The sequence below is a fragment of the Sipha flava genome, unplaced genomic scaffold (genome assembly GCF_003268045.1).
Source record: "Sipha flava isolate LNK unplaced genomic scaffold, YSA_version1 110_pilon_pilon, whole genome shotgun sequence".
In the NCBI taxonomy this organism is placed as follows: Eukaryota; Metazoa; Arthropoda; class Insecta; order Hemiptera; family Aphididae; genus Sipha; species Sipha flava.
The window spans coordinates 589,571-610,138 of record NW_020271727.1 but is presented as its reverse complement, the minus strand read 5'-3'; the positions used below and the strand labels follow the sequence as shown (position 1 = coordinate 610,138).

The 20,568-nt window shown below is 26.4% G+C and overlaps 3 protein-coding genes across 5 annotated transcripts in view; 2 read left to right on the top strand and 1 right to left on the bottom strand.

The window, feature by feature from the left end:
* The window catches only part of LOC112688590, a gene marked incomplete at its 3' end in the record, with an annotated part of 30,244 nt that extends 9,832 nt beyond the window's left edge, over window positions 1-20,412 (bottom strand). The window contains exon 1 of the mRNA XM_025561870.1: window positions 20,394-20,412. The remainder of the gene's footprint in view (window positions 1-20,393) is intronic.
* On the top strand, window positions 2,649-9,613 carry LOC112688568 (synaptotagmin-15-like). 3 transcript variants are annotated; one of them, XM_025561843.1, is made up of 9 exons: window positions 2,744-2,794; window positions 4,006-4,093; window positions 4,166-4,406; window positions 6,021-6,131; window positions 6,190-6,482; window positions 8,498-8,698; window positions 8,769-8,895; window positions 8,986-9,091; window positions 9,228-9,613. In XM_025561843.1, the coding sequence occupies exons 3-9, from the start codon at window positions 4,290-4,292 to the stop codon at window positions 9,557-9,559; spliced, it is 1,287 nt and encodes a 428-aa protein (XP_025417628.1). In that variant the 5' UTR covers window positions 2,744-2,794; window positions 4,006-4,093; window positions 4,166-4,289; the 3' UTR covers window positions 9,560-9,613. The 3 variants fall into 3 exon arrangements, with proteins under 3 accessions (XP_025417613.1, XP_025417628.1, XP_025417620.1); XM_025561835.1 differs by having other exon boundaries at window positions 2,750-2,794; window positions 4,041-4,093; XM_025561828.1 differs by lacking the exon at window positions 4,006-4,093 and having other exon boundaries at window positions 2,649-2,794.
* LOC112688583 (ras-related protein Rab-28-like) lies at window positions 12,349-14,585 on the top strand. Its single transcript, XM_025561856.1, has 5 exons — window positions 12,349-12,686; window positions 12,764-12,940; window positions 13,516-13,639; window positions 14,144-14,250; window positions 14,363-14,585. The coding sequence occupies exons 1-5, from the start codon at window positions 12,606-12,608 to the stop codon at window positions 14,543-14,545; spliced, it is 672 nt and encodes a 223-aa protein (XP_025417641.1). The 5' UTR covers window positions 12,349-12,605; the 3' UTR covers window positions 14,546-14,585.
* Window positions 20,413-20,568: the final 156 nt, after the last annotated feature.

The following is a 20,568-nucleotide window of genomic DNA, read 5'->3' as shown; positions in this document are numbered from 1 at the left end:
AATTGTATTCATTTTAATTTATCGAAGAAAAAACGGACTTGTGCTGACTTATTCATTGAATGGGTGTAACTTGGGAATTGATGATTCGTAAAGAGACGGGAACCGAATGGAAATTTTGGAAATCGAATGGGATTGTACTATTCGATCCTGTGCCGGTATTTATAATATAGTAGTTCATAGTGTTTGCACTCAGCTTTCCATTATTTAAATTACATAAAACGAGCTGGGGCATATTTAGGTAAGAGCTATGGGTCCTATTTTCCGGAGCGGCAAATTTTTAAAAATTTAGAGGAATGACAAATTTTTACTTCGTAGGTTACACACTAAACTACAGATCAATGTTTTTCAACCTTTATAAAGATGACCATAAAATTTTAAATTAAACTATTCATTACCGCAAAATTATAAAAATAAAAAATATAATCCTTGTAATTTGAATCATAATTTCTAACCAATATCAATCGTTTTCCGATTTTTTCTTTGCATCAACATTCAACACATATAACGGCTCAAAAATATCACAAAAACTCAACTTGGTCCACACATTGTCATTACATTTATCAGCCAATGAGACGGGTTTTTTTGTTAGACAAATATGTATATCTACACACAAAGACATGAAACGAGAAAGAATTTTTCCTCGGAAAAACTTATGTAAATCTGAGCGATAAAGTAAATAAATAAACAGCAATCCCATATCGTCATAAATGGCATGAGATATTCTTGAATTCAATGCCATTGATTTTAAAAAGTTTACTGTTTGAATAACATCTCACTATATAAAGTTCTGGTTGAATTGTTCGTGTTGTCAAATTTTCGTTGTGTAATAAACAATGAATAATTACAACTTTTAAATTAACTTCCTGAACTTATTTACAAAATTAAATTCAACTTGCAAGCATATTCTAATGTAATCAATCCAAACTAGGCCATTTTTCCGAAAGAAAAATTATCAAATTTTTTAAAAATATCTAATTCAGTTGTGGTTATAGACATTGGTTCACAAAACAAAAATTCTTCAAAAAATCGTCAGGACTTCTATAATGTATAAATATCATTAGTTAGGCGTTATTTTGGACATAAACGGATTTATTAATTTGAATTGAAAATTTTTTTTTGCTAAAATAACTTGATATATTGGTTGTTTTAAAATATTTTCAGGCATAATATAAGTCTTACGTTTAATAGTGTTATTCAAAATCAGAATTAATTCTAACTTATAAACTATCTACATAATTTCCTTAGACAGCTCTAACCTTTGATATAGCTGCTGATTTATAAGTTCCTCTCCAAAGTTATGTTCTTTTGAGGAAACACTAAGTGCATTGTATAAATGGTCAGCCATATGCGTTTTATTTTATTTTTGATATTTTTTCTAAAAACACAACGGTTTATTAACCAATATGAGATAAATAGTGTTAAGATTTCTTTTGATTTTATTAACTTTCTTAGATTCGTTTAATAGAAATTGAAAACGGTACACACATTGAGGATGTATTAAGCTCAAACGATCTATGATATTCATAAAACCAAACTTCAGAAATATGTTTTTATACAGTAAAGCGTTTTCACCTAATTTTAAAATTAAAATTTTGTATTTAAATAACGATATGAATGACAGGAATAAAAAAATATATAAATACGACTATTATACTCAAATGTGAAAAATTTACTGTAGTATTATTATTAAATTATACTTAGTAATACATTCATTTTTAATTGTTTATTTAATGAATTAATAAATACAACCTTAAGGGTGATCGTAGGTTTGTAATACTCTGAGAAAAATATGAACAAAAATAGAAATTATATTGTAAATATAAGCCTTTTATTATATTTTCTCTGTTGTTTTTTTTTTTTTTTACTTAATTTTTAAAATTGTTAAAATAAATAAAAATAATAAGTTTTTTTTTTGAGGGGAGGGAAGCGGCAAAATATGTGTTGCCCCTGAAATTCCCTACGCTAGTAAAATACACTATCGAGTATGAGAGTAAAATTTAATAATTTTGATTATAATCATTACTATTTAAATTAACAGTTAATCACTTATTGTACGAATATAATCATACATATAATATAATCATACATAAATATTATCATTTACAATATAAATACTTCAGTATTCTATTTTTATTTATTCATTTTCTAAGAACAAAGAATAAGCCATTGTGTACCATGTACCAAAGAATAGCCTAATATAAAATTGTTAACATAAAATGATAAATACTTCCTATGCCGATAACATGGTACACACGTTTTATAGTGTATATAGTTTTTTACGCCGATAGGGGCCCACGCCGGTGTTCGCCTGCATATATATGATATTTACACAGTTGACCGAAACATCTGTCTATTCAAATTTTATAGCATAAAATATTTCCAAAAGAATATACTTGGTCAAAATTTAGTTTACTCACCGGTAGAACTAAAAAAATAAATCACTAAAGTACAACTCTTTTATTTTTCTAATAATGACTAATCTTTTTTAATAAATTATAACCCGGTCAAAGTTAATATATGCATTGCTTATTTAATTTATTTTTCGCCAATAACTATGTCAAATAAATGGTTCGATTTTAAACATTTTAATCTGAGTTTCTATCAGAAAAAGTGATTACGTGTTTGTGATTTATTATAAGTGTGGTGAAATGTTCAAGAACTGTTATCGATGTTGTTTATTTTATTTTGGAATCGGTCGTCGGAACGACGAAGTAGGTCTTAATTTGGGACTTTTGGAAAATGGACACTCAGTTTCTGGCAATACTGAACACTACACCGTTCAAAAGATCTCGAGGTTGGTATCTATACGTCTAAAATTAACGAAAATAAACAATTGTGTTAATGATATACATGTTTTATATATATATATATATATACCAGGGGCGTAGACTTACTTCTAGGGGAGGAGAACGACTTAAAATTTTTCTTTAATTCAGGTTCAAAATGTACAAGTACAATTTTTGGTAATATTTATATTAGGTGAATCCTCAATATTTGTTTTTTTTTTTTTTTTAATCTAATGCCGAATCCACTAAGAATTGACTTTTATTTAGTTTTTTTCAACACCTGTCTGTGTTTTGAAAGTTACTCTTGTGTTTTATTTGATTTTTTACAAAATATGGACCCGACAAAAACAAACATGATACACCTATATGTGCAACAGGTTTTTATTTTTAAATTTTACAGTGGAAGAAGGGCCCATGTCACTCCAAAAGACATTGTAATTAATAATACTAAGTTAAACATTGTTTTTCGACGCTCCTGAAAAGTTGAGAAATCATACATAGGCCTTTATTCGGCGGAACCATTCAAATAAAGATTCAAGGGGAGCGATCGCACACTTCGTCCCCCTAAAATACGCCCCTGATATATACCACTAGACTAGTGATCATAACTTAAATTTTCGTTTGGGACTGAATGAATTTTAAAATATGAACAGTGAGATGAAGCAATTGTTGTTATATTTTTAAGTAGAAAGTCAAATTTTACAATTGACCACAACAAATGTATAAAAGAGCTGTGTGTGGTCCGTGAGTAGGGTTACCATTTGGCTAAGGTTCATCGGGACGTTCTAATAATTCTAGGATGGAGTGTATAAAAATACTCAATTTTTTAATTAAAATTATAATTTTTTTTTTTTTTTTAGATAAATTATTTATTTATCTATTTAGGTTATATTAAAAACAATATTTTAATTTTATTACAGAGTACTTGAATAGCCATACTTTTTAGAAGATTTTGCTTTTTCTAACATCTCTTTGTTCACTTTAACATAATTGTATAACTCTACGCAAGTCATGTTATAATTAACTTGGCTCTGTAAAATCAACTCCATAGTCTTTGGGAGCAGATGATGTCTTTTATCCGTCCATTATATGGTCATTAACAAAACACTATTACCCATAAGTTTAGTCATAGATATTTAAAAACACAATTTTTTATTTTCGATCGCATTTTCTTAAGTAATAAAGCAAAATGTGCGAAATTTGCAATGAGTAGTTTCAGTAATTTTAGTTTTTTGTCGGGTCGTCGGGACGTAGAGCTCAATAACGGTGACAAACCCAATATATTGGGATGGATGACAACCCTATCCGTGAGTCATCTATAGTGGGCATCGCTGGTATATAGGTATATAGACGATTAAATCGCACTAAATAAATTACAGCTTTGGACGACATATTTCTCATGATGATGATGGGCTTTCTGTATCTGGTCTTACAAGTGACGGAGAAGATGATGATCCTCCACCGAAAACACAATCCATTAGGAAAAAAAAATGGGGAAAAGCGATGAATAAAACCAAAGATCCAAAAACACCAAATTCATTTCAAACACTAGCCGGTGTTAGTATGATGATGTTACAACCGATTACAGCAGGAGCTGGTTCTACTTCCACCCCAGACTTAGTGAGTTATTTAAATATTAATTCATTTATTTGCCGTATTCTATTTTTATATAGTGGTTATTAGTGTGGGTGATCAATTTATTTTATTATTGATGAAAGTGTAAATGTTATTAAAAGTACCTACGTATAAACTTGCAAGTTTGTGGTTATTAAAAATTATTCATAATGAAATTTCAATATACTACAGTCAATCGCGATATAACGAATTTCAAGGGACCAAGCAAAAAGTTCGTTGTATCGAAAGTTCGTTACATCGAAATTCATTATATCAAAAGCATAAATCAAAGAAATTTGTTTAAACGATACCATTTATATATAGTATAAATTCTGGTTGTCAAATAGCACACAGCAATTGGTATGCTTCTGATGAAGCATCCTTATCAAGCCAAGTCCAAACTTCTTATAAACTATTAACTATTGCATCAAATAATTCGAAGAAAATAATTATTGAGTCATATCGGTCTACCCATCTTGTTGGACATAACAGTTCCAAAGGTTATACGTCCTATTGATTTGGATAAAACATTACTTTTTGGGGGTATTTAAAAAAAATACAAAATTATGATGAGAGAAAAAACCGTTTTCGTACATGATAAATTAATAGCATGGAATATCGATAGTCTAATAATCAATATGATATTATGTACACATTATATTGTTAAATACCATTTTTCAAATAAGAAAGCACCGTATGTGTATGCATCGTTATCAGCCACGGAGGAACAACACAAAATTAGTAATTTATAGTTCTATAATTGGTCACCATCGATTGTCCTACGGTCAACTATCAACAATGCCGTGCATACAGGGAATTGTATAATTAAAAAAAAACTAATGGGGGGTTACAACACCCAAACCCCCCCCCCGCGATACGCCACTGGTGAACTGCATTACAGAACAAAAAAACCCTATTGATAACCAATTTTATTAATTTTATTAAAATTTAACTTATTTATAAATGAATACATTTTTAAACTTAAAAATTAAACAAATAAAAATTATTGTTATTATGATTATAATTATTATATAAAATCATTATACGATCAAAATGAAAATACCCAATTATATAATAGAAAATATTACATTATTTGCTATAAAGTTTTTACGAAAATCATAAGAAAAAACAATTGTATACATTTTAAACTATTTGTTATAAGCCATAAACCGTGGTGCCCTTAGAAAGTGATCGTGGTGCCCTTAGGGCACCACGGTGCTCAGTTTGGGAATTGCTGATATAAACGATACCTGAACATTATGTTATTGCATAATAATAGACGAAACAAACTCGTAAAACGTGAAGTATCAATCTCCAAAATTGTAAAAATTCGTTATATTGCGTGAACTTTGGTCAAACAATCTTCGTTATATCAAGGGGACCAAAATACATTTAATTTTTCGTTATATCACGAGATTTTCAAGGGTCCGACAGTTTTATACGTTATATCGAGGTTTTCGTTATATCGAACTTCGTCATACCGTGAGTTGACTGTATATGTGATAGAATAACAACTAAAAATAATTGAAGAATAGCATCCATTTTATAGAGAAATTTGAATTTTTAATGTTCAAATTATCTTTGCCTATACGTATATTATACGTTTATATTTTTAACTAGAGTTTAACATCGGGTAAGAAAGAATTTTCCAAGAAAGAAGATAAAATGGATTATCTTTCTCCTACTTCGTGTAAAGAAAATACTGGTTGGCTTAAGTCTCAAAGTATGCAGGTAAATAAAACTTTGCTCTTTCAAGGAGAAAAATAGATTAATCAAATGTTTATATTAGGATGTGACCTCAACTACAGATTCGGACAGTTTTGCATTGTCATCAAAAAATGCCGATGCTGAAAACACCAATGCAAGCTCATCTACACGTCCCTATCGTTTTGGATGCGTAGCAACATCTATGTATAATGTAACTAGTAAACTAACATCCATAAGATCAAAGTCTAATGAAGCAGTTTCGAATACTTGGATAACCCCAGTAGACAACGCTCCTACCGTTGATCCTAATGCTCACCAAGAACAAGCTTATGGAAATGTTAATTTTAAAATAACTTACGATCAATATACAAAAAAGTAATATCATCTAAATAGTTATTTATGAATATATAATATAGATATGCATTACAGCATATTTTTAATTAATAAATAATTTGGATGTGGTAATAACCAGTGGTATATTCATTAATGAGCAAAGACTAGAACTTTAATGAACTTTAAGTTTCTGATTCTGGTTCGGTTCCTAGAAAGAAAATTTGTTCCGATATCAATACCGGTTTTTAAAAAACTAAATTTCGGTTTCTTTACGGTTTTAAAAAAAAAAAATTGAGGTTTCGGTTTCTATTCGGTTTTTACAAAATCAAAATTTCGTTTTAAGTTTTTGTATTTTATTTGTGTAAGAAAAATGTTGTTCTGTTTCGATTCTTTAAAAAAATATAATAAAATAATAGTGGATAGTGTTTATTGGCATCAATATCTATTTTCAACCAGATATCCTACTAATAACTTGGTACTAAAGAGAAGACTAAATAAATAAAAATATTACTCATTACTGTAACTTAATATCCTAAACAAAAACTAAATTTAACCTTGTTTCAAATAATCTTTTTTGCTTTTTATAGTTTATACATTAATTGTTATGTATAATTTTTGAATTATCACTTGTAAGGTTTATTAGTATTCAGTACTTAAATTTTTAAGATATAAACCAATTTTTTTTTTTGTATCGCATCTATATTTTGTTTAAACTTGCCTTCATTTTTAAGATGTAATTAAATTAATTTATACATATATAAAATCTAACAAAATTATTGTTTATTAAATTTTAGTTTTTCATCCTGATAACATGCTATATTTATTATTTTTTAATATTTTACATAATTATTTATTTTTATTACATACAAAAAAGTATACACATACACGAATATAATATATATAAACATTCATAATAAAAATAAATTTAAAATGAGATTTAAGGTAGCTTGAAAGAGAGTATCTATAACTTAATTATATTGGATATAAAGAATAAATAGTAAACTAGTAAAGAACAATAATTCTGGATTTACTCTTAGATAAATTAGTTTTCTATAGTTCGAGGAATTTTTTCTAATCCTTTGTCAAGTTTTCACTTTTATATTTTATATCATATTTATCCTCACTTCAGATATATATCTTACACATTATTTGATATAGAAAAATAAATTAAATAAATAAAGTATATTACTTTTATATATTAAAAAAAAAACTAATGAAATCACATTCTTGGGATTAGAATGACTTAAAATATAGATTCCGTTCTGTATTTTATACAAAATACAACTTATATTTAATTTCATCCCAGAATCAGACTATATCGTTTTGCGTTTCCGGTTTATATCCTCTAGTATTCATAAATAAAGTATATATTAAATAAAATGTATATAAAGTATATTCAAAATTAAACATTGGGTGATGTTTTATATTATTTACTTCGTGTAGAATTCCACAGTTATTGTGGAATATAAATGATAAAAATTATTCAAATTAATTATATAGTAAATTTAGTTTAAGTCAAATGATAGGTTAAAAAATTTACACTTCACAAATTTCAAAATTATTTGTTCGAAAACTCTGTAGATATAGTATCTTAATCAAATACCTAATTTGTTTCAATAATAAATATTCAATGCAGAGGCATGGTACGGTTTGATAATGATTAGCTGCATTATTTATCGGTGCTGTGGTTAAGCTGCGTCCGCCGTTACTGGATTTCTATGACTACTATCGATAATTTAACAAAAATGTCTCCTACACTACTTCCTACACTACTTATTACACTATATCGAACTTTCAACTTATTGGTCAACCTAGGAAATACCAAAATTTCTCCCAATACATCCAATAGCCAGTATTACCGTGAATTGTGTGAAAAAAAATACGTATATTTATTTATTGTATATTATCAACATTCATGCATGTTTTTGTATATAATGTTTTAAATTAATTAGTCAACTATAATCAATATATATTTTTACTTAATTACTTTTTGTATAAATAGAAAATTTTATTTTTAAAAATACAATACGAAGTTTAGCTGTAAAATTATTTTTAAGGCTATTTGTGCGTGTGGATAACTTGGACGGATTAGCACCAAAAGGAAAAGATAAACGACCATATAAGACAGTTTTAAAACTTACGCTTTTGCCTCAGGAAAAAACTACGAAAACTAGTAAAACTATAGCTGCTGCTATGAGTCCCGTAGTAAATGAAGATTTCTTTATAAGCACTAAATGTATTGCAAACAAAGTTTTGAGGTAAATATTAAATAAAACAATTCTTTGTTTCTGGTTGATATGATTTTTAATAGTTTATTAATTTAATTAGAATATCTGTTTTTGATCACGAATATCAAGGAAAATATGATGCAATTGGTCATGCACTATTTTATTTAGACAATATAACACCTAATAATGATGGGGCACAAAGTGTTAAGCTCTACAAACATTCTTGGGTATGTATTGACATTTCGAATAGAATATACCAAATATAATTTAACGTGATTGCTAACGTTTGAAACAAAATATTATTCTATTTAATATAGCCGGATTTAAACCATTGCAATTTAATTATCAGCTTAAGCTATAAGAAACAACAGGAAGTTTTGCATATAGTTGTTCACGAAGCTAATAATTTAAATTTGCCTCATGGTTAGTAAAACAACTATATAATACGGATTGTGGAATAATGCTTATAAATTAAGATTTGTACCGTAATCTTTTAATTAAAATATGAAATGTACCCATTCTTATATATTTTAACCTAATTAATTTATACTATTTTTAGAAAAATCCAGAACTTTCGTGAAAATAGCTTATTTTAGCAAGGGTAAACGAATCAAAGAATATCAATCACCATCAGTACCATACGCAAAAAATGATCCTAAAGCAACATACGAATTTAAAGTTGATATACGACTAGACTTGAACTCTGCTACAAATGTTTATCTGGTGATCGGGCTTAGAGAAAAAGGATTTTTGAAGAGAAATGAAAGTAATTTAGGAAGAGTTATATTTGGCCCATCTTTATATACGGAGAGAGGGTATGATTTAACTCCTTGGGGAAAAGTATTATTAACTAAAGAAGGAATATCAGACACATTTAAAACTTATTTATAATGTGTAAAGAACAAAGTTATTGAATTGTACAATAAAATAATAACTATAATAGTATATTATATTGTTTTAATTGATTAATAATAATTGTTTATTATTAGGATAGAGGACTTGAGCTCTAAAAAAGCATTAAATATGCAAGCATTTATGCACTTACAAACCCATAATATGCACTAAAAATATGCTCTTATATTTCTTTAAGCGATTTATTTAAAAAATATGAATGTAACACTAAATCGTTTTTCATATCTTACTTCAGCGTCACAATACTTAAGGTATAGGACTTTGCCGTCAGTCGAAAACATATCGAAGAATACCAAATTCTGATAAATAACTCTTTAACCGACTGTTAAAAGAATACTTAAATTTTGGTAATTTAATGTTAGAACACAAAAACAAAACGTTGACACGAATTATGAATATATGCACATACGTAGACGGCATAACTAAGAAAAAACAACTAAAATATTATTAACGAATAACGATTGACATAAGTCGGTGCAATGACATTTTTAGATATCGTTTATGTAACAGTTGATGTTCAATCGGAAATTGTATGATGTAGACAAGTGTTTACTATTTATAAATAAAATTAATGCAATCAGCGATCCTCGAGACGTATTTCTAAGAGAAACATTCGTCTACGAACAGTCAACAACCATACGTATATGATATAATCAAAATTTAAAATTATTTTTAGTTCAACAATGTTTTGGCCGTATATTAGGTATATCAGATGAAATAAAAACGTCGGCGGAAAAGTATTGATTAAATGATAAATCATTTGAAATATGTTTCTAAGAGTATAAATGGAAGAAATATTTCTTAAAACAAAAGAAAACTCGAAATATGCGTTTATATGCAAAATAAAATTTCAAGACTAGCTTTGTGAAAGTATGAACGTATTTGTTTTGTACTCTGATATTTTTGTGATTGTGCAAAACAAATATGCAAATGTTACAAATCTTCAACCCTATTTATTATTATCAGTACTTTTAATGAAATTTTTTCAAAGTAAATATTTAATAAATCAACAGCCAATACTAATTACTTTTTTTTTTTTTTACTAATACGACGTATGATCTAACTAACATTAAATATTCGTGATATTATCGTAGAAAATTTTTAACCACGGTTGGAAGTTATTAAATTAATTTTTCTAGATGAAATACATGCTTTTTTAATTACATAACTCTAAGTATTTTTAAATACCTGAATGTCTAAAGGTTTCTAACAAAATATTTGTGTACATTTAATTGTTAACTGTTATTATTATTTATGATTTATTAGATTAAATGTATTTTGTTTGTTATTTACTTTTATATTTTTTGTTAAGTGTTTTAGTTAAAGGTATAATAAATAATAAATAAATAATAGACAATAATAATTTAAATAATAATAAGAAAAAAAACGTCAGTAATCAGTCTTTAAAATATTATTTTAATATCAGTGTTACATTAAACATTATACAATAACTAGATGAATATTTTTTGCGCTTCCATGTGTGTAAGTTATAGGTATCGGTATTTATGTGGGGTAAAATTTTAAAATAAGGCTCAATCTTTACAAACTTATGCATCACAACATCAAAATTCAAAAATAGTTTGTAAATTTACAAATATTTCCGTACATAATGCTAATAAAGTGTACAAATTATTACTAAATTAAGTATAGTATATTATGATATCTTGTTTATGAATAAAAACTATTGCATCAATCAATTTATCAAATGATCTATAAACATTATAAAATATAAAATATATAATATATTGTTACATTATTATTACGATATAACATTATGGACATGATAGTTTAAAATAAGTGGTTAAGAGTGCGGTATTTTAGTTGTATTTATATTACAACGTACGAGTAGGTACAATGTTAGGTCGACTATGTTTAGGAATTTGCTACCTGAGATAACAAATAAAAAATAAAAATATGACAATTAATAAACAGAAAATATAAAAACTAAGCCAACATCCAAATATTTGCTGCCCGGGGCAACACTTCTCAAAATACAGCCATGTTTAATAGATACTTTGATTATTGTACATACACAAAGAGTTCCACAGTTTTTGTTTCGCCAAATACTTTTTTCTTAATATTATTTTGCTTTAAACAGTAACGGAATACTTCTATTACAATAGTATAAATAATATAATAATAGTTTAAACTATTTTTGTTAAACATGCCATTTTATTTTGTATAAATTTGTTTAATGGACTTTATTAAGAAATTAAATAATACTCATCCTAATATATTAGTATATATAACTTTTGAACATAGGGACTGATCTACCTATCTTCTTTCACTCAGAATCGTTTTTCAAAATCAATGGTATATATGGATTTGGGATTTCAAATGTATAAGGACAATATTAATCACCCATCTCTATTCTTACCTTTTCTTATTTATTCATTAAGTAAAAATTGTTCTTATACTGAACATTTTTAATTCTAAATTATTTTTGTGATTCATATTATAATAATTATTTTATTCATAGAAAGTAACACGAACGTAAATTAATTTAATTTCTAAGCATAAATATAAGAAAATTTTAGGATTTTAATATTTTTACTATTTATTATCATGTTGCATTGAATTGTTCTCATTGAATCTTTTATACATTCAAATAAACCAAAGTTAATTGCTTTTACTAATTATAAAAATTAAAAATATTTGATTCCGTAATGACACTGTAATATTATATGTATCACAAAATAAATTAAATACTAATTTTATAATAAAAAATTAAAGATTCAAGTAAAAACTTTAATCCTATTCCGTTTAAATCTGTAGGAGAATTAATGCAAGACAAACTCTCAACAATAATGACAGCAGTCTTAGTAATGAATGATTTTGTATTGTTGTGAAATATGTATCCATAGAAACCTACACAATTCTTACTCTTTAGTAATGTATAGTATGTAGTGTAGTATAGTATGTATAGTAGTATAGTGTATTGTGATTAAATAATAAGCAAATCTATGATCTATTTATTATCCTAAATAAGCTGTAAGTAAATAAACAAATTATAAAAACATTACAAATGTCCATCGTTCCTAGTGAAAATTTATTAATTGAAGATGAATTGAAAATTGTTGTGATAGGAGAACCGTCAACTGGGAAAGTAAGAAATATACAATCTCTTTACTCAATTATAAAATCTAGAAATATTTTTAATGAATAAAAAAATGTAACATTTAGAGCTGCATTGTGTCTAGATATTGCCATGATGATTTTACGAGACAATACATACCAACATGCGGAGTTGAATTTTGTTTAAAAAGAACACAAATTCGTGGACGTAATGTTCGAATTAATATTTGGGATACAAGTGGTACATCGAGTGGACTTTTAACAAAATATACATATAATGCTGATGTAATGTTATATGTATAATTTTTCAAATTTTATAATAACTATAAAAAATAAGTCGAGACATAGGTATATAAGGTTTTAGCTTATAAACTAAAAGGAATCAGAATGGATTTAATCTAATATGTTTATAGAAAATATTATTTTGATTGAACTAAATAAAAATGTAAAACAAATGTATTTCAATAACTTTATAACCGTTCGTATTAATATTTTTATTCTACTTTTTAAGTTAGTGGAAAATTTAATTTTTATATTATGCGATTGGATCATCTTAGAAATTGTTATATTAACTTTGGGACTCTAGTTTTTATTTTTTAGTTTTAATGTTTATAAGGTTTATTTAGTTTATTAATTGAAAAATTAATATTTAGTGTATTCAATGTTTTTAGTAGGTGTACTTTAATTATTTCCAAGCTACAAAATATTATGGTTAATGATGAATGATACATTTACATTGTTATTTTAGTTAATATTTAGAGATTTTATGCATTTTACTAATTTTTATTATACTATTTTAAATGAAAAACTAATTAAAAATAATACTAATTACAATTATATACACTAATTTACAATTTCAGGCAATTATACTTGTATATGATATAACCAATAGTGCTTCATTTTCTGCTATATCTTCGTGGTATAATAAAATAATCGGTGCGCAGCATGAAAATCTACCAACGTTTGCTTTATTTTCAAATAAGTGTAAGTAGTAACTAGATGGCACACATTCCAATATGATATTAACTATACTGATAATATTAAGTACTAAGTACATAAATAAGAAATATTACATTTTTAACGATATATTAAAATGTATGATATTAAATAGACATTTTAAAAATTATTTATTTAATTTTTTATAACCAATAGTAGTAATAAATCAATTTCAAATTAGCTAACCTACCTAATTTTTATTAAATTATAAACTATTTGAAATAATTGTAATTAAACTTTAATTACGGGTCTCTATCAATAATAATACGTTAATATAATATAATATCAAAAATTATTTCAATCTATAATAATATTCAACTTATTTTAATTTATAAAATTTATCAAAAACAAATACTCAAATCGTTAATTATATTATTATTAATACAACTTTAATATACGTTCTACAAAAGTTAGTTACGATTAAGTTAGAAAACATTACTAATATTGTATCTGTATGTAAAATGTTTATTATAAATATAACTATTATTAAAGGTGATTTGGAACATAAGAGAACAGTCGCTGAAGAAAAGCAAATAATATTTTCAAAAGAATTCAGAATAGCAATATCTCAATTAGTATCAGCGCGTACTAGTGAAAATGTAAATCAATCTAAAAAGAATAACATTTAATTTAATAATAGTTTTTATATAAAATTAATCCAAATCTAACCTAAAGTTATTTTTTTTCTTAAAAATCAAATTATTTGTTAAGGTAATGTTTGCTTGGCAACAATTAGTGGCTGAATGTTTGGGATTAAAACTTTCAAAATTTGATTTAGAACAACACTTGGCAAGACCAATGAAAGCAGAAATCGAAACTACAGCGAATCAATATAAAACCACATTATCAAACCAACAGCAAAATTTGTCATCTATAATATGCGTTATTCAATAATATATAATATAATAATATAACAAAAAATATTTATTACATATACTCAGTTTAATATTTTTATTTTGAGAAAATTAAAAGGTTTAAATTCCAGAACTAACTTATAAAATATTTGATGATTTTTATTGTTCCTCTACATTTAAGAAAGTGGTTATGAGGAATAAAAATATTTTGAATAAAAAATAGAACTGCTTAAATAAATTGATACTCATACTTTTATTTATAAACATACATTCTAAGGCGTTTTAAAGATTTTAATAAATTCTACACTCAAAAAATTATGTAGTTATTAGTAATAACCAAGGGTCGAAACTTAAGGTATTTACATATTTGTTTAGAAAGTGCATATTGAAATTTTGGTTCGATAAAAATTCGGTACAGAGTACTCAGATTTCAAATATAAAATTTTTTGTTGCATAATTATGCTTATTTCATTATTTTTTGTAGGAATTCACATATTTTAGGTTTAAGAACTTTTATATGCATATTTCATAGATTTAACGAAGTATTTCTTTTTTTTTTACTAATTTATAGTTCAATAAAAAATATTAGATATATGACAACCAAAATTTTAAATTTTATATTGTTTGACAAAAAAAAAAAATAATTCATCAATGGCAATTTCAGTATTATTCCCAATGCATTTAACAATAATATTATAAGATCTTCTACTGAAAAATCGTAACAGACGACTAGCCCGAATTTATTTTTATCTAAATTTACCAAAGCATTATTAATGTACCGTTACATAAAGTGGTTGTTATCAGTATTTATACATTTATACTGAAGAAGATTAAAGGATTGATGAAGATCGTATAGTTAAAACTACAATTATTGCAATTAAGCTAAATACAATTGAGCTACACATTTGTATAGTAGAAAGACACAATACATAAATGTGCAGTGTTTATTTTTTTTTACATTTTTTCCCTGTGTACCTAATTAATGTAAATTGTATTTTATTCAAGAAATTGCATATTTTTGCATATTTTTTAGATTTTTATTGCATATTTTGATGTTTTTTAACTCATATTTAAGTACTTTTTAGTACATAAAGTTCTGAATCTTGATAATAACCCATTTCTTAACTAAAATATTTAAAAAAAACCTAGACTAAATTTTATTTTACAATCGATAGTAACTTAATTATTTTAAATTTTTAAGTAAATTTAAAGAAATATTTTCATACTTATGTGTTATGTTGAATAATTCATTAATAATTTTCTTGTATTTAGATTAGAAATTTAGTAAGAAACAAGAATACTCTATTAAAATAATTTTAAATAATTTAAGTTTATATGATATATGTATAGTAACCTAACCGTACTCAATCTAACTAAGAGACTGAATTAGCTAATATTGCATAATATCTAGACAACCAACAAATAAATTAGGTGTGGAATGTTTCGTTGCCTATTATACAATTTTTGCTGATTTAGTCTTTTTTTCCCACATTGTATAACTAAAATTTAATCTTAATATAATAATGTTTACAATTTTAAATATTTTTATTCGATTTTTTTTTCTATGGATGACTTAAACTACTATGGAAATTAGCTCCCTATTGGTGATTTTTAGTATGGTATTTGGTAGGTTTTTTTGTTCGTAGGGTACAAGGATATACACGTTGCCCAAGAGGGTGGTAGCTGACGCCGGTTTATTCTCTTGGGGCGGTCGTATGCTGCCAAGTGTCAATCACAGCTTATCGTCATTATTAAAAGAATACAACATCGACGAGGCGGTAAACGTTGTACATGTTGTCGTTAACAACTGAAATATAGTTTTTCATTAGGATTTCTAAGCCAAAGAACATGTTACATGCTTATTTATTACGAAAAAAACATACATTTATGCAGTGGCGCACACTCATTCTTACCGACATGGGTCGAACATATTATATTAATACCGACCACCCACCCATGACCCATAAACATTATCAAAGCAACTATAATGAAGGTAATATTTAATTATTATCGCTTTGTTCCAAAGATAATATAATGTTGAAATGTTGATTCCAAATATAGCGTATACTGGAAAAGACATTTCCAAATTTTTTAATTAATATAAATGTAATATTAATTTTAAATAGGTACCTATCCAAAATGCAAATGTTATATAGTTATAGATATAAATATTATGAGAATGGATCACCTTGTCCAAGCCCTTCTAATTATGAACATTTATAAATGTAATTTTTATTAAATATATTTACAATTGAGATTAAGCATATAAATTCTATACATTGTATCATTATATGATTACTTGAATACATTATATTATTATTTCAAAAATGTATTTTAATATTGAAATCATCGAGTTAACATATAACGAGTTCATATATTATTATTATATATATATTTTTTTAATTTCCATAAGTTTAACCGACTCTTGCCATAAAATAATCAATCTAATGCAATTTATGCTTATTAAATTTTTACAGAAAATTAATTTTTTTATTATTCTTATATAGGATATTTTTTTGTATCATCAACCATTATTCTAATATACTTGAAAAACCGTGAAAAAGCAATTTTTGAAAATATATAAAATATTCCTTTTATATTTTTTCTAGAAAATCATTGATGTATGAAAAATGTTATAGACTTGTTTTTTTTTTATTAAAAATATAAGTTTCTATAATTTAAATTATGCACATTTTTACAAAAGTTCAATAGTTTATTGATCATATTCAAAAAACGATATACCATCCCAAGTTACAATTTTAAAACTCCCTTAGGGCACGTGAAGAGGATTAATAATCATAATCAAATTCAACTCAAATTACTTTCTTATAATAATAAATAAAATGAGGAGTGAGAAATCAAAAATATTTTCATTTTTTTTTCATCTATAATTGAAAGCCATCCTATATATATATATATATATATATATATATACTTTTTTTTTAAATATATACAATTTAATTATATTTGTTATATTTTTTTAGTATGTGAAAATAATAAAACGTATTTAAAAAAGTATTGTGGATTAAAAAATTCACAGTTCCAATATTAGTTCTAGTACTGCGAATTACTGAAATGTGTAATAAACATGCTTAGATCGTAGATATTAGAAAATGGATATCCATGATGTGAAAAAATAACATAAAATCAATACCTATATTTCATGAAGTGGATAAATATAATAATACTTATCATGTAAAAAATGTTATTTTAATTACGATATGGATACTTCTGCAAAGTGGATATCCACTTCATGAGAATGATTTTGCTATAATGAATACAACTTATCTGTATATATTTATTCTTATAAAAAGAAAATGGGCATTGCACGTAGTCACGTAGGTATGTATTATTGAATACTCTCAAATGGAGGTCTCTAGTGGCTTTTACAGAATTAGTGGAGCTGCAGAAAGTGTAATGCACCGAGTTCTCAAGGCTGAGATAATTTTTAGGCTTCAGATGCGGGTCTTAGATTTTCTTAATGGAATAAGCAAAACATGATGGTTATATAATATATCAAAAACATTTGATTGCCAAATATTAAATAATAATAATAATAATAATAATAATAAATAATAATAACTCATCAAATTAAACGAATGTTAAATAAAATTATAAAATTATCCATTGAATATTGATTTATTTTTAACTCATTCTTGTTATTACTGTTTTATTTTAACATGTATAGAGGAATTATATTAGATTTATGTCAATTTTCTGTTTTTTTTTTTTTGAAGGGGCTTCCGTTTTGAAGTTGCTGTAGGGTGGCCTTTTAAGATTTATATCCGTCACTGGTTGTATAGTATACATTATTTTAACTTTTTGATGGCAGTAAGCCATAGTCAAGTGGATTCCTCTGAATGAATATTAAACAATGGTGTCTGAAATTTTATATAAATAATCTATGGAAGAATTAGACAGTAGTGATGGCGGTGTAAGAATAATATTTAACGCGTGAGCCGCAGATATCAAAAGGAAACCGCCCCTACTGGATAACTGCCCTCGGAGGCGATCAAAAGTCAAAAGTACTTAAATACATCACATCACATATTCATATATTAAATGATAATATAATCTCATGCTATTTCATATTATCTTAATTCTTGTCATACACAACTACTCAGGGCTCACATTTTTATGTAAATGTATGAGTTTTCATATCATTTAGGTACCTACTTAAAATAATCTGTAATAAGAGATCTCGACGTTTCATACAATTCTGGGTAAATATTTAGTTTTTTCTTTATATCTTTGTATATTTTATGAAAAATACTTTTACATAAAAATTTCCAAACAAGTATAATTGAATTTTTTTTTTTTTAATATAAAATTTAATTTACTTTATATTTTACAAAACAATAATCTGACATCACAATAAAAATATTCTTTGAACAGTTGAACACTATTATTATTCGGTAAGCATAATTATTTAGTTTTAATAATTTTTAAATTTAAATATTTTATGAGTTAAATATTAAGATTTGATTTTTACTCAAAACGTGTAGGTACCTATATATTTATGATTCTTCTTTTTCTTCGTCTTTCTTCCAAATGTTTGGGGTCGGCCACCCTTGTCTTAAATCTCCACTCCTCACGATTTTCTACATGCCCTACACGTACATCAACAGCCCTCACAACATTGTCGTTGTATCCAACCATCTATTTTTTAGTCTTTATCTTTCTCCTTCAAAGTTTATTTTTTTAACCACTCCAACTGCTTTTTTCCCTTTCGCTTCATCATATGCTCAAATCGTCTTAGTCTATTTTCTCTCATCTTCGACGCTACACCAATAATATCTCACACCTATATATTTATGATTATCATATGTATTTAATGAATTATATAAGATTTATTTATTAAGCATATTTGATAACTGTATACGTAATTTTAGGGCGAATACATATTAAATAGAATTGCAATGTTAGACCTTTAGCGAGATAATTTGTTGCAGTTCAGGTGACATGGCACAAGCAAATCACATGTAAGAAATATGAGTTAAAAATTTTCAGTACCTAGTGAATTAGAAATCTAATATCCAATTCATTACCTATCCTTTTTCATTTAAAATACGCCTGACTAGATGGTAATCTACAGGCACTGAAAAGCTCACAAATCTCGTGGCAATCTTAGAAATCTAATAATCGTTCAAAAATATTTCTGACATTTGATAAGTTGTAAGCAGTGGCGTATTTTTGAAGAGGAGGGGTTTCCGGGTTTCGACATCCCCCCCCCCGTGAAGAAAAAAAAATGTTCAAAAGTCATAAATAACTTGCTACGAAGGCATAGGCACAAATAGGGGGGGGGGGCGCAATAGGGTTTTTAGCACCCCTTAGTTCAAATGTAGCAGTCGTTTTTTTTTCCTAATCTATATAATCTATAGTAATTACAGTTAAATACCATTTTATTTTCGGCAATTTCAGCACTCCTAATATTTGGGCTCTAGTTGTGCCCATGTACGAAGGTACAGAGAAAGAGAACATTAATTCATATCATGTGGTTGTAATGATTGTATAAAAATAAATTATTTGCATATGTATTACTATAGTCTATAATGTATAGGTATTAATATTGTATTATATTTATTTTTTATCATATTGTAAAATTATTTATTTTTAAAAAAAATTGTTAACTATGCACAATTTGAAAATACGCCACTGGTTGCAAGTACCAACTCAATTGAAAAAAAACATGTCATTATGCTACAACCAGTGACCGCGGAGATATCATAGTATACTATGCAAATCAACGTGAGATCGACACATATTGGATTAGAACCTGACGGATTCGCACGCACGCGTTGAGGCTGAACCGATTTATTTTGCGTAAAAAATAATAAAACGTTCGTATCTCCGGACGTCGTGTTATTGTTGGATGTAGATATACTGACCTTGACACCAGTGCGTTTTGATTTTCTTTTCCATGACGCCGGACAAAAGAGGAAAACGGCATTCGGCTCTCTGACTCACGTAAATTATTGATTCGTCGCGACCGCGGCGGTGGGAGTACGTTGGTCGCGGCGGCAGCGAGAGAAGGGATGATGAGGACGATTTTGCCGGTGGAAG

What these genes read in the sequence shown, in the direction of transcription:
- LOC112688568 (XM_025561828.1), top strand. Translation starts at nt 2,649, where the DNA reads ATGTTCAAGAACTGTTATCGATGTTGTTTATTTTATTTTGGAATCGGT. An exon ending in CTACTTCCACCCCAGACTTA is followed by an intron (nt 4,407 to 6,020) that starts GTGAGTTATTTA and finishes ATTTTTAACTAG; the next exon opens with AGTTTAACATCGGGTAAGAA. An exon ending in TAATTTAAATTTGCCTCATG is followed by an intron (nt 9,092 to 9,227) that starts GTTAGTAAAACA and finishes TACTATTTTTAG; the next exon opens with AAAAATCCAGAACTTTCGTG.
- LOC112688583 (XM_025561856.1), top strand. Translation starts at nt 12,606, where the DNA reads ATGTCCATCGTTCCTAGTGAAAATTTATTAATTGAAGATGAATTGAAA. An exon ending in AATATACATATAATGCTGAT is followed by an intron (nt 12,941 to 13,515) that starts GTAATGTTATAT and finishes TTACAATTTCAG; the next exon opens with GCAATTATACTTGTATATGA. An exon ending in TGCTTTATTTTCAAATAAGT is followed by an intron (nt 13,640 to 14,143) that starts GTAAGTAGTAAC and finishes CTATTATTAAAG; the next exon opens with GTGATTTGGAACATAAGAGA.